The sequence below is a fragment of the Oryx dammah genome, unplaced genomic scaffold (assembly GCF_014754425.2).
Source record: "Oryx dammah isolate SB20612 unplaced genomic scaffold, SCBI_Odam_1.1 HiC_scaffold_4, whole genome shotgun sequence".
NCBI lineage: Eukaryota > Metazoa > Chordata > Mammalia > Artiodactyla > Bovidae > Oryx > Oryx dammah.
In genome coordinates, this window is record NW_024070188.1 from 3011412 (window position 1) to 3029085 (window position 17674).

At 44.8% G+C, this 17674-nt stretch overlaps 1 protein-coding gene across 1 annotated transcript in view; it reads right to left on the minus strand.

The window, feature by feature from the left end:
- Positions 1–17674, minus strand: part of IMPG1 (interphotoreceptor matrix proteoglycan 1) — a 157943-nt gene that overhangs the window by 6134 nt on the left and 134135 nt on the right. Inside the window, exon 16 of the mRNA XM_040239327.1 lies at positions 5879–6044. Coding sequence (XP_040095261.1) covers positions 5879–6044 — 166 coding nt within the window. The remainder of the gene's footprint in view (positions 1–5878; positions 6045–17674) is intronic.

Consider the following 17674-nt stretch of genomic DNA (forward strand, 5'->3'; position numbering starts at 1 on the left):
CCCCTAGATCATGTTTCCTGTTTTTGTTTTACATGTTTTACATACTTTTGTATATTTCTAAACTACTTACTGTGAATATAGATGATTTTACTGCTTTTGTCTTTAACCTCCCTTTTAGCGTTATATGTGGTTGATTTATTAACTTTACTATATATTAATATTTGCTTGTAACAAAAAGAGTTTTTTTCTTTCATAATTTTCATATTTCTAGCTGTGGAAATTTGTGCTTGGTAACATCCTTTTAACATTTCTTGTAAAACTAGTTTGGTGGTGCTGAATTCTTTTGGCTTTTTCTTGTCTGTAAAATTTTGATCTCTCCATAAAATCTGAATGAAAGCCTTGCTGGGTAGGGTACTCTGGGTTGTATGTTTTTCCCTTTTATCACTTTAAATATGTCGTTCCCCTCCATTCTGGCCTGCAGCGTTTCTGGTGAAAAGTCAACTGACAACCTTACCTTCTTGTCGCTTTTCCCTTGGTGCTTTTAATGTTCTTTTTCTCTTCAATTTTTGCCATTTTAATTACAGCGTGTCTTAGTGTGGTCCTCTGTGGACTGTTCCTGTTTGTGACTCTCTGTGCTTCCTGGACCTGGGTGTCTGTCTCCTTTCCCAGGTTGAGGAAGTTTTCAACTCTCATGTATTCAATATGTCCTCTTCCTCTTCATCTCTCCTCTTCTCCTGGGACCCTTACATGCTTGATGTTGTCTCGGAGGGCTCTAAATCTGCCATCTTTTTTTTTTTTTTTTGGCTCAGCTTCAGGGATTTCTACATCTCTGTCTTCCAGTTCACGCTTTATCATCTAATCTACTTTCTAGTGTATTTTCTTTTTAATTCCAGTTATTGTATTCTTCATCTCTGGTGCTTGTTTATATTTCTCACTTTGTTAAAAGCTTTTAACTTCTCACTTTACTCATCCACTCGTCTTCCAAATTCTTTGAACATCTTTGCAATCATTACCTTGAACCCCTTATTGGGTAAATTGTTTATCTCCACTTCACTTAGTTCTTTCAGGGTCTTATCTTGTACCTTTGGAGCATATTCTTCTGCTTAATTTGCTGTTTTCATTTCTGTGTATTTGATTTGTTGGTTACGTTTCCTAAGCTCGCAGAAGTGGCCTTTTGTAGGAGATGTCCTGTGCATCCGAGTGGTACACTCCCCGCCGGTCACCAGAGCCACATGCTCTAGACACATCCTTTGTGTGTGCAGTTTTGGCTCTGCTGTTGTGCCAGGCTGACTACTGCAGATGGTCTGGTAGATGTGCCTGGTCCTGGTCTATTTGGTTGCCAAACCCTGACTTGTGTGGAGGCTACTGGTCACCTGTGGGTGGGACCAGGTCATTGGGTGGCTGACTACATGGCCCTGATGGGTGACAAGGTTAGCACTAGGTCACTGGCGGGTGGAACCTGGCTCTAGGGTAGGTTGTTACAGAGCCAGTGGTCCAGGATCCAGTGTTAGCCTGCTGGTAGGCAGAGCCAGTTCCTAATGTGGCTGGCCTGGGGGTCTAGGATGTTCTAAAAGAGGTGTTGGCCCACCCATGAGTAGGGCAGCTGACTGAGGGCTCCAAGGTGTCTCAGACCAGGAGGCAGCTTGCTCATAGGGAGGCCTGTGGCCCAGGGGATCTTTGGGCTGGTGCCTACCCACTGAGGGGTGAATCCAGGTTCCAGGGTCTCTGACTAAGGGCTCTGGGGATCCTGGAGTTGTTAGTCCACTGGTGGGTGAGGCTTTGCCCTGGGTTCTCAGAATGGCTAGGGGCTCAGGAGTTCCCAGGCAGCCAGTCTGCAGCTGGGTGTGGCTGTGCCCCCACCTATCTATACTTCACTTGTCATCTGATCCTCAAATAAGTAAATTGCCAGAGTCACACAAATGATGGCATCTTGTGAGGGACGGAAATAACTGATGAGACAAAGGGCAGGTGGTGGGGGTCCAGGAGAGGTGCTCAGAGCACCACTGGGCTCCGATTTTTCTCCAGTGAGAATCTGTCTGAAGCAGCTCATGGGGGCAGTGGGGTTTATCTTCATGCTGAGGATATAATGCTGCTGCTGCTGCTGCTGCTAAGTCGCTTCAGTCGTGTCCAACTCTGTGCGACCCCATAGATGGCAAACCACCAGGCTCCTCTTTCCCTGGGATTCTCCAGGCAAGACTACAGGAGTGGGTTGCCATTTCTTTCTCCAATGCATGCATGCATGCATGCTAAGTCGCTTCAGTCGTGTCTGACTCTGTGCGACCCCATGGAGAGCAGCCCACCAGATTCCTCTGTCCATGGAATTCTCTAGGCAAGAATACTGGAGTGGGTTGCCATTTCCTTCTCCAGAGGATATAATACTCAGGGCTTAATACTTCACATTTGAAAAGGGATCTTTAATCAAGGAGTTGGAAAGAGTAGAACTGAGGGGATGTGGCAGATTTCTCTTCACCACCCCCCGAAGAAATTGAGTTTCTCTTCATTCTTCTGGTGTCCTTTCCCCCAACTCTCCTTCTCTCTCCCTCCCTTCCTATCTATTGGGCTTCCCCAGTGGCTTAGACAGTAAAGAATCTGCCTGCAATACGGGAGACCTGGGTTTGATCCCTGGGTGGGGAAGATCCCCTGGAGAAGGCAATGGCCATCCTCTGCAGTATTCTTGCCTGGAGAATCCCATGGACGGAGGAGCCTGGCAGGCTACAGTCCATGGGGCCTTTCTCCCTCCCTCCCTTCCTATTACCCAGCATCTAACATGGCAACGAGCACATAGGTACTCAAACATGTTGTTGAATTGAATTGGCGTAATGGGCAGCTTATTCCTGTGTAACTGCATTTTGGGGTCCCTGTCAACCCCCAGAGGCAGGCAGAGGGGGAGGCAGTAAGAGGCAGCGAACCTTCGTGACAGCTTTCCAGATCGCCGTGTGCTTTGCTCTGCCCATCTCACTCATAACCACCCAGAAAGTGGTCTTTCTTCCTCTAGAAGAAGGGTGACTAAAATGACAAATTGTATAGCCATCTGAACCAGGAAATAAGGTTGACTAAAGTAGAAATCATATTCATTGTTTGTAAAGGGCACGGGCCACCCCTTTCTCTTCCACGTCTTATCGGGGCCTTGCTCATTACTCTCTCTTCCTTTCCTCCCCCTTTCATTTTATGTTACACAGGTGAAACAGGAACATATTCACATAACTAAAAACTGTGGACCACAGATCTGCTCCTCTCCGTTGTTAAGTGGAATGATAATTAAGTGAACCTATTAGTCTACATATTTGCTATGTAAATATAAGCACATTGTATTCACTTCCTGACTGCTTGCCCAATCCCCATCTCTCCAAGAGAGAGAAGCTTCATCTAAATTATTTCATCTGATTGATGCTTGCCATTTGTCTGTCTCCGGTATTCCTTTGGAAAAGGTGTATGGATTCATGACGTATTCCAATGTATTGTCTATAGATTACAAGATAAAGTCAAGCTGATACTTTTTAAGCTGACCTGTCTCTATACTTAGAAATGTCTCTCCATAGTAGGCTTCCCTCATGCCTCAGATGGTAAAGAATCTGCCTGCAATGCAGGAGACATGTGTTCGATCCCTGGGTTGGGAAGATCCCCTGGAGAAGGAAATGGCAACTCACTCCAGTATTCTTGCCTGGAGAATTCCATAGACAAAGGAGCCTGGCAGCCTACGATTGCAAAGAGTTGGACATGACTGAGTGACTATCACTAGAATGAATCATATAACATTGTATGAATTGTGACTGACAAAATGGCAATGCCATATGGTTGAACCTAAAATACTTATAAGTACATATTCCTATTATTAATCCATTACATAAATGGCATTTATTATCCTGAAATTTACTTTTCTCATTTAATGAAATGTCTTGCTCTTTTTCTACAGCAGTTCTAGTAGACTATCTTACTGCTTTTAATTGCCACAATGAATATAACTCCACACTATGGATTTAACTGATTCCCTACCGATAAGCTGCACAATTGTTTCATGGCTCAAAGCAATGATTCTGTGAACATTGCAAAGTGCAACTATTTTTGTAAGGATAATTGTCTAAAAGTAGAGTGTCTTAGTCAAATTTAAAATATTGACAACTTTCTCTTGCAATAAGGTCTTCCCATTTTTTCTACTGGTAATGCCTGATAGAACTAGTTTTTCCCTGATATTATCTGCACTGGATGCTATTAACCTTTTGCTAAACTCATGAGTAACGAATGATGTCTTCATATTGTTTTTAGATTTCCCTACTTGTAGTGAGATTGATTATCTTTTCCTGTGCTTCATGGGTCATTTGGATATCTTCTATGAACTCTGCCTCTGTATTTTTTGCTCATTTTATTATTAGTATGTTTACCTTTTATTGATGTGTAGGAGCTCTTATTAGTAGGGATATTCATCCTTTATCTATAAGTTGTGAGTATTTTTCTCCCACCTCATTGATTATCTGTTTATTTTATTTTTGGTGTCCTTGCCCCTGTGGAAACCCTCTTCTTAATGTCTTCTTGGATTGATGTTTTAGTCAGGAAAATTTTTTTTCAAAGCCCAATTTGTAGAAATGTAGAAAAAAGTCTCCTCATATTTTCACACTTCCAATTTTAGGTTTGAATCTTTGATGTTGATTTGTGTGTGGTAATAAACTAATTTTAATTTATTTTTCTAAATGGAGGGCCAGTTTTATCCTATTGCAAAGAGTTGACTCATTGGAAAAGACTCTGATGCTGGGAGGGATTGGGGGCAGGAGGAGAAGGGGACAACTGAGGATGAGATGGCTGGATGGCATCACGGACTCGATGGACGTGAGTCTGAGTGAACTCCGGGAGTTGGTGATGGACAGGGAGGCCTGGCGTGCTGCGATTCATGGGGTCACAGAGTCGGACACGACTGAGCGACTGAACTGAACTGATACACGACTGAGCGACTGAACTGAACTGATTGCTGTTAACTCTATACTTACCTGACTGATTTGAAATGCTTGTTAAGATAAATTTCCTGATATATAAGGTTTTGTTTGGGGCTTATATATGTTTTATTGATCTACTGTCTAGGTCTGTATCTATATTAATGCTTTAAATCTTATTATTTTATGTGTTTCTAGTTTATAGAGTGGCCTCCCCACCACTGTACTTCAAGATTTTCTCTTGTACCTTTTTATTTCCAGAACATCAAATTCCATAACGAATCCTGTCAGGGTTTTAATTGGGATTAACTCAGGGAAAATTGACAGCATCATTATAATCCCCCCTTATTTGAAAAGATACTCTGTGTTTTGTGTTCTTTGTAAAGATGTTTAATAAATGTCATTTCATATACCCGCTGCAGCAAGCCAGCAGGGGGGGTTTATTAGTCTCATTATCCAGTGAAAAAATTGAGGTTTAGAGAAGTTAAGAAATGTGTCTTGCTACTTGCTTAGTAAATTGCTGAGCCAATTGCTTCTTAACCCCTACCGGATAATGGTCTTTAAGATACTTGAAAGTAACAGGGTATGTTTCATCAAGAAAAGGGCTAAATTTCTCTCATTTCTTGTTGATTATGTAAGCAGCTAGCCATGAGCCCCCCAGTGGGAAATTGGGGTAAGTGGCCATTAGATATCATTAGAAACTGACATAGGCTCATTTTTCTTCCCTTATTGGTCTTAATGAAACACTGTGGAAAGGCTGAGGACAAGTGGTTCTCAAAGTGTGGTCCTTGGCCCAGTAGCAGCAGCCATGCCTGGGCCTTACCCAGACTCAGTGAATCACAAGCAGCCTCGCATGGCCCGGCCACGTGTATTTCCACAAGTACTTCTCTGACAGATTCTTGCTGAAGTTTAAGAATCATAGGTTTAAGGGACCATGTGAAGACATTCTAATGATGGGTGTCTCAGAAGTCTAAGGAACGAATTCTCGGGTCTCAGCGCCGGGATGCTGGCCTCACCTGCACGGCGATCCCTTCCCCGGGATGTCTTCACAGTCCTCTATGGGAGCACAGGGGCCTGGGTCCCCTGATGGACAGCGACACTCAGCTTCCTCGGTCCACTCATTCCTCACACACTGGGCGAATTCGCCACAGGCCAGGAACTTGCAGGGATCTGCTTGATCCGCTGTAGAAAACAGGGTCTATTTTACTGATGCGTGGATGCCTGAGCAGTGGGACCGGCAAAAGTCAAGGCAGAAGATCGAGTAGGTTTGCCATCGCGCCACTGCGACGCGAGGGGTGCAGGAGTGAGAACAGAGTGGAGCAGAGAGAACCGAGCCATTCCTGTGTCTTTAAGGAGTGAGGTTACAGACACAGGTGATGACATACTCAGCTCCGCATTTAATTATGCACAAACTGGTGTGCGTGAGAATCAGCTAGAGGCCTTGTTGAATGTCAGACTCCTGAGCCCCACCATCACAATGTCTGATGTTGGAGGTTTAGAGACCAAGAATCTGTATCTCTAAGGCACTAACAAACAGACGAGGGAGACTTCCCTGGCAGTCCACTGGCTAAGACTTCTTTCTAATTAAGGCAGTACAGGTTCGATCCCTGGTCAGAGAACTAAGATCCCCACATGCCTCATGGCCAAAACAAGCAACCAACCAAACAAAAAACCCCAAAGGACCCACAAAAAACAAAAGCAATAATGTAACAAAGTCAATAAGGACTTTAAAAATGGTCCACATTAAAAAAAATCTTAAGAAAAAACCAAGCAGAACATTTTAAAAATTCTCTAATGTAGATGATGTTAATGTATCTGATCAGGGCAACACATTTTGACAACCACCTCATTAGAGAATTAAATTTTTTCTCCCCTGGGCATATATCTGGAAAAGACAGAAACTCTAAATTCAAAACAATACACCCACCCCAGTGTCCATAGCAGCACTATGTTCAGTAGCCAAGACATGGAAGCAACCTAAATGCCCATCAGCAGAGGAATGGATAAAGAACATGTATATATATATATACACGCAACAGCAACACGGAGGGACCCACTTACTAAGTGAAGTAATCAGAGAGAGACAAATATCTTAAGTATCACTTACATGTGGAATCTTAAAAAGACAATGATACGAGTGAACTTATTTACAAAACAGAAATAGATTCACAGCCACAACAAACTATGGTTACCAAAAAGGAAGGGAGTGGGGAAGAATGAATTGGGAATTTGAAATTAACAGATACACACTAGTACATATAAAATAAATTAGCAAGATATTGTATGGCACAGGGAACTATATGCAATACATTGTAATAACCTATTATGGAAAAAATACATGTATATTGTATGTATGTATAACTGAATCATTTTGCTATACACACGAAACACTAGAAATCGATTATATTTCAATAAAATTCTTTTTCTTTGTTAGAATTTTTTTTTTTTAAGGCAAACATTTTCTGCAGCGATTAGTTGGTAAACACATATTTAAGATCAGGGTTACCTTTTAAAGTAGTAGTCAGTAGCTTCCAGAACTTCCTGGTTTGAAAATCTCTTTTAGTCTCTTGCTGATCCCTAGAGGTTCTTTTCTTTGAAAATTCAAATAGACCTCAGGTCTTTCTTTGTTTTGTTTTTAGTCATCAATTGTTCTTTTTCACTCTATTCTTTTTTTTTTTAATATAAATTTATTTATTTTAATTGGAGGTTAATTACTTAAAAAAATATTGTATTGGTTTTGCCACACATCAACATGCATCTGCCACAGGTATACACGTGTTCCCCATCCTGAACCCCCCTCCCTCCTCCCTCCCCATACCATCCCTCTGGGTCATCTCAGTGCACCAGCCCCAAGCATCCAGTATCATGCTCCACCCACCAGAACACCGACACTCTATTCTTAATTCTGTAGGATTGTCTCAAAATCTTGATCAAGTGCATTACAAATCAACAGACAATTATAAATCTCAGACTATCTAGCTCTGGGAGAATCGTGGCCCCTTCCAGCCCCTTCGTTGTCTTTTTGGAGTTGAGCACACCTTGGTCTCCAGGGGAGAAGCAAAAGGTCAGTATTATCACATGCTCTGGGCAGAACCACAACAGGCCACGGGTCCCCAGACCACTGTTTTTTCCCATTGAATCGCATCAGCTACTTACCCTTCAGATTATTTCAATAAGCACCTATCATGTGCTAGGAACTAGTGAAGTGAAAGGGAAAGTTGCTCAGTCACGTCAGACTGCGACCCCACGGAGTGTAGTCTGCCGGGCTCCTCTGTCCGCGGAATTCTCCAGGCCAGAATACTGGAGTGGGTAGCCCATGGATCTTCCCAACCCAGGGAGGGAATCCAGGTCTCCCGCATTGCAGGTGGATTTTAACATCTGAGCCACCAAGGAACCCAAGAATACTGGAGTGGGTAGCCTATACCTTTTCTGGTGGATCGTCCCAACCCAGGAATTGAAGCTGGGTCTCCTGCCTTGTAGGTGGATTCTTTCCCAGCTGAGCTACCAGGGAAGCCAGTTAGGGACTAGGGGACTGGCAATCCGGTGTGAAGCCACTCTTTCAAGAAGCCGAGGGGGGACAGTAAGACACACACACAGATGCTCCTGTACAAGAAGCCAAGTGTCTCGTCTAGTATAAGAACTCTAACCACGAGGATGCATTAGAGATGAGGGGCCAGGGAGATGGCTGAAGCCTGTGTTCAAAGTGGATTGCATTTGGATGTGCAAAGGCTAGGAAAGGAATTGCGACCGGACCCAGCATAAGCAGAGGCATGGAGGTGGGAGAGAAACAGGCATGTGAAGAGGGAGCAGGGCAAGTCAGCAAGCGGGGAGCAGACTCGTGGACGGGAAGGAAGGGAATTGAGCCTGGAGAGGTGAGTTCTGGCCAAGCTCTGGTAGGGCTTGAATGCCGTGCTAAGGACTTTGGACTCGACAGGAGGTAAGGGCCATGGAGGGTCTGAGGGCAGGGGAGGGCTGTAATCAGACTTGTGCTTTAGAAAACATGGACATAGATCTCAGAAGTTTCAGTTAGGATCGTTTCAGTGATCGTCTGAGCTGGTATCTCCCAAGCGGGAGCATTTGCAGAGCTCGATTTCAGCCGGACTTCATGTTTTATGGGGCTTCCCAGGTGGTGCTAGTGGTAAAGAGCCCACCAATGCAGGTAGACGTAAGAGATGTGGGTTGGATCCCTGATTTGGGAAGATCCCCTGGAGGAGGGCATGGCAACCCACTCTAGTATTCTTGCCTGGAGAATCCCCATGGACAGAGGAGCCTGGAGGGCTACAGCCCATGGGGTCGCACAGAGTCAGACATGACTGAAGCGACTTAGTACACACACACACTGAAAGTAGGCTTGGTGGCTAATTTTTAAAAAAAATGCTAGATGAGATCAACATAACGGGTTTCTCTCTTTCCCTTGGACTTTGACTCCAGCTATAGTCCCCTCTCTTTTTCCTTGTAAGCCTCTCCGAGTCACTGATAAGCTAATGTCTACTGTGCATCTTCAAGTGAAGGCTGCAGTCAGCTGCTTTGCTAAGTTTGTTGGCCACACAGAAGCCCTGCCTGTGGGTGTAGGCAGCTTGTGGGATGAGATTCCACTGACCCTCATGTTCACTTCTGAGCCAGTACCTCCTTGTGCTGGAAAAAGAGAGCGGGGGAGGTCAGTGAGACCAGTCCAAAGGGTGGGCAAGAGCAGTTCCTTGAAAACATATTTTTGGATCTCCCAGCAAGGTAGACCTGCTAGGTATTTACGTAAAGTTGTATTTTTCTGCAATTTGAGGTTTCCTGTGGACAAAGAGGCCTGAGTAATGCGATGTTTCCCCGCCTGACAGTTCCTAAAGCTGGCCACGTAAAGGAATCTTTGTCACTGTTTAGAAAATAACTCACATTTACCCTGACAACCCAGGTGGTTCACGTCCGGGGTCTGGCTTAATAAATAGCAGCTGTCAGCAGCTTGACACCCAGGCCTGCAGCCCTGAAAGCAGAGGCCGCGAGGGGACAGCGGAGTCTCCACCGCCCTCTCTCTGCTGGGGAGAAACAGATTTAACTTGGGAAGGAGGCTGAATGCACAGGCCTGCCCCTCTGAAAAGGAATAGGAAATGTGGGGTAGCCACATGAGTTTCTATTTTAAAAAATGTTTCTGTTTTGCCAGTGTTCCTTTCGGGCCAGCCAAGCATAGTCTATGCACCAGTAAAACTGAACCGGACACAGTAAGGCAGAAGCTGAGAAATGAATTTATCCACATTTGGGGGCCCTGAACTGGGTAACTCTGAAGAACAAATGCACTTAGTTTATAGAGTACTTGCTTTCCCTCCGTTTTGGGGGGGACTAGCCTACCGAGCGACTTCCCTTTCACTTTTCCCTTTCATGCATTGGAGAAGGAAATGGCACCCCACTCCAGTGTTCTTGCCTGGAGAATCCCAGGGACGGGGAGCCTGGTGGGCTGCCGTCTGTGGGGTCGCACAGAGTCGGACACGAGTGAAGCGACTCAGCAGCAGCAGCAGCAGCCTACAGAGCAGTAGCTTCTAGGTGGCGCTAGTGGTAAAGAACCCGCCTGTCAATCAAGAGATGCAAGAGACACGGGTTCGATCCCTGGGTCGGAAAGATCCCCTGGAGAAGGCCATGGCAACCCACTCCAGTATTCTTGCCTGGAGAATCCCACAGGCAGACGGAACCTGGCAGGCTACAGTCCATAGTATCAGACATGACTGAAGTGACTTAGCAGGCATGCATCCAGAGCAGTAGGTTTGCATTTTAAAGGTTTTGAAAAGCATTCCCAAGTGTGAACAGTCCCTGCTGCCTGCAGGGACACTTGGAAGCACTTTACAGTTAAAGCTAAAAAGATTATGATCCAGGTCATCAAGCAGTTTATAAATTCATAGGTCCCTGATGGTCCAAGACTGTCTTTTTCAAACCCTCTGTTACCGATCCCGAAGGTACTCTACTCATCTGCTCAGGCTTGAACACAGACTCTCCCTTCCCTCCAGCCCCTGAGGGTCTCAGGCCCACGTGTCACTAACTCTGGATCATTGCACTCACACGCCTACCCTTAGAACATCCTGTCACTTGTCCCAAATCCTTGGGTCTGTGTATTGATCCCTTTCTGCCCTGTACTTCATCATTCTTTACCATTTTATCATCCCCGTGCCTTGCGCTGCCCTAACACTCAAATGTTGGACAGGAGGTGAGGCATCTCCTTTGATAGGGTTCCGTCCTAGGGCAGGATTTCAGCTCAGTGTGGCTGAAACCTAGGCTTCTTGGGGCTGCTCCCGGCTGAGTGCCTGTTAGGCCTTTACTGTGGACTTTTTTTTTTTTTTTTTTTGCGATGAAACCTAGTGATCGCTAGGTGGCGCTCAATAGCAAAAGAAGTAGAAATAGACTCGGAGTGAAATTAAATCGTTAATATGAGTCCGAACTGATTTGTCTCCTTAAAAACTGCGGAGAAGAACTAAGGAGACTCTTGATGAAAGTGAAAGAGAAGGGTGAAAAAGCTGGCTTAAAGCTCAACATTCAGAAAACTAAGATCATGGCATCCGGTCCCATCACTTCATGGCAAATAGATGGGGAAACACTGGAAACAGTGACAAACTTTATTTTCCTGGGCTCCCAAATCACTGAAGATGGTGACTGAAGCCATGAAATTAAAAGATGCTGGCTCCTTCGAAGAAAAGCTATGACCAACCTAGATAGTATATTCAAAAGCAGAGACATTACTTTGCCAACAAAGGTCTGTCTACTCAAAGCTATGGTTTTTCCAGTGGTCATGTATGGATGTGAGAGTTGGACTATAAAGAAAGCTGAGCAGCGAAGAATTGATACTTTTGAATTGTGGTGTTGGAGAAGACTCTTGAGAGTCCCTTGAACTGCAAGGAGATCCAACCAGTCCATTCTGAAGGAGATCAGTCCTGGGTGTTCATTGGAAGGACTGATGCTGAAGCTGAAACTCCAATCCTTTGGCCACATGATGCGAACTGACTCATTGGAAAAGACCCTGATGCTGGGAAAGATTGAAGGAGGGAGGAGAAGGGGACGACAGAGGATGAGATGGTTGGAAGGCATCACTGACTCAATGGAAATGAGTTTGAGTAAGCTCCGGGAGTTGGTGATGGACAGGGAGGCCTGGCGTGCTGCAGTCCATGGGGTCGCAGAGTCGGACACGACTGAGAGACTGAACTGAGCTGAAAACTGCGATGCTGAGCGCACTGGTGCAGGGAGGCAAGGTCTGTCAGGAATCGGGTGGTGGGAGGGGCAGCTCCAGAGGACCGGTGATAGAGCCATTAGGACTCTGATCACCACAGCAGATCTGGCCTGGCCGGCTGAAGGATATATTGCAAACTCCTGGCTCATCTTTTCCCATTTCAGAAAGGCAGAGCCAGGGCTCTGGAGTTCCTAGGAGGCTGAGACCAAGTCTGAAAGCAGTGGAAAGCAGGGGCCCCTTCTTGCCCCAACCATGGAGGCTTTGCAGTCCCGGTTTTGTTGGTGGGGAGGAGGGGGTGACATTCCTTTGCCTGGGGCATCAGAGAATGACAAACTCACACATCCCAATCCATATAATCTGCAGGGGCACTGGACACACAGTTTTGACTGCCATACTTTTAGGAACTTAAGAACATGTTTTAAATTCTTCGAAATCAGAAAAAAAAAATTTAATACAATGCAGCCTGGATTATATTTGTCGCTATACCACTGCAGATAGGATATATAATTTTAAACATTAATTAATATTAATGTTTAAAATTAATATGCATGAAGCAAAGGGTCTAGAGCCCAGGGAATCCTTAGGCAGCCTGGCCTTCTGACTGCTCGTTTTTAAGGCATGAGTATCGATTCAGTGCTTGGTGCTGAGTGCTTAGTCATTTGAATAACTATGGCGCCCTTCTGGGGTTTCCTCTGAGATATAATGCAGATGCCTCACCTTCCACACATGTGCATCTGGCTTATTTTCCTAAATTCTGAGGACTTTTGTGGGCTTGGCTTCACTTGCTGTGGAGTTAACCTGCTCATCCTTGCTGTCAATGCCCAAGCACCCTGGGTGAGAAGAACTGGTTGTTTGAGACCCATTTCTTCCCACTATAAAAAGAGGTATTTAAAGAAGGTGATCACTAATATTCCTCCAGATCAAATATAATAAATCTCCCATTTGAGGTGTCCTACTGGAACAAAGCTAGCAGGAGATGTAGCCAGGCTCCAGAATTATTGTGCAGGTCAGTGACTAAAAGAACTTAAAAAAAAAAAACCCTACATTTAAGTTCATATTTATCATTTTATTATTACTTTATTATTGGCAAGAAAGGTTTTGCTATGACTTATTGCTGAAGAGTAGGATTAGGAATAATTATTATTTGATGATACATAGGACCATGCTCATGGCTGTCGGAGCATACACTCCAAGTTTGTGGAATTGAGTCAGTTATCCATGGGACTTTTTTTCTGGCTTGAAGGGGCATGCGATAAGAAGCTTGGGTTTCAGTTCAATTTTCTACCATTCTCAAGAACAACCACCACAGCCTGTTTATAGTAGGCTTTCAGGAACACTTCCAAGGCAAACACACGTAGCTTACCCTGGACAAGAGGCTGAAGAATGATCTCTGCTCTCAGTCATTTTTTATATTTGCCAGACTGAGGGATTCTGAGTGCACTGATCTTAGGGCCTGAGTGTCCCAGGACAGATGGGGACCCCGACAGCAGCGTGGGAGGTGGCCCTGCAGCTGGGCGGAAGCCCAGGCTCACGTGGAGGGTTTGCATTAAGGGTTGGATGAAGGACCCTGGGAGCTTCTTAAGGAAGCTCCATGGGGTGGTTGGGGGTGGGCTGAAAGCATAGGTTGAAACTCTGGAGTGGGCAAAAGCTGTCCGGCAGTCCAGCTGGCACTGTGGTTCCCTAGTGGAAGCAGGCGTTAGCAGAAAATCCCCCACGATGGCAGCGTAGGGAACACAGGGCAGCAGGAGACACAGCCAGAGATGGAGATGGGGGAGGCTGGGGTGAGCCTCCCGGAGGAGAGTCCTGAGGCTGCCCTAGCCGGGACTGCACTCCTAGCAGGGGCAGCAGAACATGGAAAGGGGAGCTTAGGACTTCTGTTTCAGGAACAGAAACAGAATAATTTTTTTTAATCCTAGAATATGGTAAAATATTGTAGGAAATTTCGCTTGGTGAGATGTAGAACCTAATAGTTCATTTAGGTTTCATTAGCCTGAAGTGTGTTGTCACCTTTTCTAAGTGGGTTAAACACTTGGTGTATACCCAGTAGTTGCTGTTCAGTTGCTAAGGCATAATCCGACTCTCTGTGACCCCATGGACTGTAGCCCGCCAGGCTCCTCCATCCATGCGATTTCCCAGGCAAGAGTGCTGGAGTGGGGTGCCTTTCCTTCTCCAGTACACCAGTAGGAGGAGTGTTAAAAAGATTCCTTTTCACAAAGAGGCAGTAGGTAGAGTTGAGGGAATTACATAAAACTGCCTTTGAATTCAGTTCCAGCCCTTGGTGACTGTTTAACAGTAAAACATTAGTTACTTACACTTTTAGGAAACACAGTTTCTTCAACTATGGAATGGGGGGGAAATAACTTTGTGTAGTTATTTATTAAGATTAAAAAAAATAGTATTAATTAACAGCGATTACCATTTTTATTGCCATTGTGATGAGTGACAACTACCACCTTCGCAGAGCTGGTGACTAAGTGTGAGTCTTACAAGTTAGGCACTTTCCAGAGAAAACGAGCATTGACCCACATTCTGGCTGGAAGCGTCTTGGATGCCAGACTGTAATTAATTTCAGTGTTTACCACTTACCAGCCTTGAGGTCTGCCTGTTTCTGAGGAAGATTTTTAGGAATTCAAGAAGAGAAGAAGTTGGAATAAGTTAGATGTAGGTTTGCATTTTTGAAATCTTCAGCCTGCACAGCTAACTGGCATAAAAGCCCTACATGCTTCTGAAGAATTTTCATAGCAGCTTAAATGAAAGACGACCCTAGTGGCCGGGGATGCCAGCAGAATACTGAGCAAGCTGTGATTTATTCAGCTTCTCAGTTGATGAATCAGATGGTTCTAACATTGGTTTATACTTTTTATATCACAGATTCATTTATTCAGGGAGTTTCAAAAGGTGAAAGGCAAACCGCACGCTGTACCAACAGCATGTGGCTTCTCCTACCTGTCTGCGCCTCTGAGATGCTCTCTGCCCTAACCGCTGCTGACCCCTTCTTTAGAGGACGCAGCCCCACATCCTGGTGCTGATCTGAATGTGGAATGAGACTCACCTGGAAATCTCCGGAGGGTTTTCAAATTCTCTTTTTCTTCTCTTTAGTCCCCAAGTAGTAAAGGAAGAACATCGCCCCCTCCCAGCACTGCTACCCCAATCCACTTTCCACCCTGACATTAGGCCAAAAGAAAAGAAAAAGACCCGACTGGGTTTTGCTTCAAATTTTGCAAATGCACCTAAATAATTGGTCTGTCTGGGCACTGCCGATAAATATATTACAACTGGGGCAAAGAAAAGAAATGCTACATCCTCTGACTGTTAAGCCGTCTGGGACTGTTAAGCTCAACTCATCTTTACCCAGGCTTCTTTCCTTGACCTCTCTTTCCTTACTGTGAAACCGAGAAGGACCCTGTAGGGCTCTGGCCACAGAAACTTTTCTGCATCCCCCATTTCTTGTATGGAACAGACTCCAGCCTCCATGACCTTCCCTGAGTTCCCAAGGGCAGATTCGAACAGTTGCTAATCACGGAAGGGAAGGGATACCGTCTTGGGAGGAGCAGCCAAGAATCAATAGCGTAGCCTTCAGGCAGGGTACTGGTTCCGCTCAAGGGATATACAGAACACTATCTTTGAGGTCTTTACAGAACTCAATGGATGTGAGTTTGAGCAAGCTTTGGGAGTTGGTGATGGACAGGAAAGCCTGGCGTGCTGCAGTCCATGGGGTCGCAAAGTCGGTCGTGACTGGGTGACTGAACAACAAGAATAGAACTAAAACCCCAAATAAATAGAAGATATCAGCTTCTTCATTTCAGGGAAGGCCGCCTGAGACCAGATTAAAGGAGTGCGTGCCCGGCACACAGCCTAGACTTATCAGCAACCGCATACTTGAACCACTGCTATAAAACTCCTTACCAAATCCCACCAGGTTGGTACACACAGTCTTGAGGGGCATGAATCCACTGTGTCCCCCTTTGCCTGGCAAAGCAATAAAGCAATCCTTTTCTGCTTCACACGAAACTCTTGTCTCTCAGATTTGATTTGGCACCAGTGCACAGAGGCCAAATTTTGGCATCAAGAGTAAGACTTTAGAAAACTTGTAACTTCTTCCTCTATCTGTTTGAGATGGAAATCTCTTTAAAGCTTCCTGCCAGAATTTGGACTCCTTACTTTCTGCAGGACGTGGGAGCCATCCCTTTGACATGTAATCATCAAGGAAGATAGCACCCCCTACCTTCCAGTATCTGTGGAAGGGTTGGAGCCTTGCTCCAATTTGTAAGACGGGAGGTGGACAGGGCATGTTGACGTCCTCATTTTCCATATCATTGCAATCTCACAGAAATGTGGCCTCTGCTCCTGCTCTTCCACTAGACCGCTTTTGCAGAGGATTCTAACGACCTATGAACTGTCAGCTGAAAGGAACTTCATCTACTCTTCACTCACCCAAATGCATCCTTTCAGTATTGTCTCCACCCAGGCCTCCAGATGCCTACTTCATAGGTTAGAGGTCATTTCACCTAATATCCATTTTCATAAAATTGGCTTCCCCCAAAATGTCTTTTGAAATATTTTTATATCTTTAAGGCATTTTATTAATTTTGCCCTTCATCTTTTAAAAATGAGTTACTTTATGTGTCCTTTGTAACTATTTATAGATTTTTAACAAGTATTTTCTAAATTTTCAGCGTTTTATGAATGATAAACTCTATGTGTTTTTACTTTATAATCTTGGGAATGCTTTAAGCACTTAGTCTGAAGACTTTCACAGTTTTTTTTTTAAAGTTTAAAAATCCATAAATCATGAGGGGAGCCGGGGGAGAAAGAACAGAAAAATGGGCCCCAGAGAAGATGCAAATAGATTGAACAGGGGCTGTTAACAACCTGACTTTAACTGAGCTGCTGTAAGCAGATAGGATGGGGTTCTCGGGAGATAGAACCAGGCATGGCTTTATTGACATAAGAGAAGCCACTTTGGCCTAAGCTATTTTGTGATCTAAGCCTGGCTACAGTGTTTGCCCTTGAACAGTTTTCAGTAATTAATCTTAAGGGAACAAAAGAATGCAGAAACAAACAACAGAGAAATAACAAAGATAACATATCAGTTTTAAAGTTACAAACCTATAGCAAAGATAACATATCAGTTGTAAAGACTCCCAGTTCTGTTTCAGTGGGAAAGGTTAGCCTGAAGGTTCAACCTCCAGGTCACCTGGAACCTGAGAGAAGATGATGTTGACCTTTTCTGACCCTGCTGACTTCCATCAACTAAAGTTCTGACTCCGTTAATCTTTGTCCTAATTTTGTCCTTAATTCTCCTCTTCTCAAGCCCCTCATGAATATGCATGTACCTTTGGCTTAAAACTTCCCCAATTTTGCGGTTGGGGGAGGATCCACGGGGTTCTCCTTACTGCTGCAAGTAATACAGCCTTACTTCTCCTGTTCTTTGGCTGCTGCTGCTGAGTCTCTTCAGTCGTGTCCGACTCTGTGCGACCCCATAGACGGCAGCCCACCAGGCTCCCCATCCCTGGGATTCTCCAGGCAAGAACACTGGAGTGGGTTGCCATTTCCTTCTCCAATGCATGAAAGGGAAGTCACTCAGTTGTGCCCGACTCTTAGCGACCCCATGGAC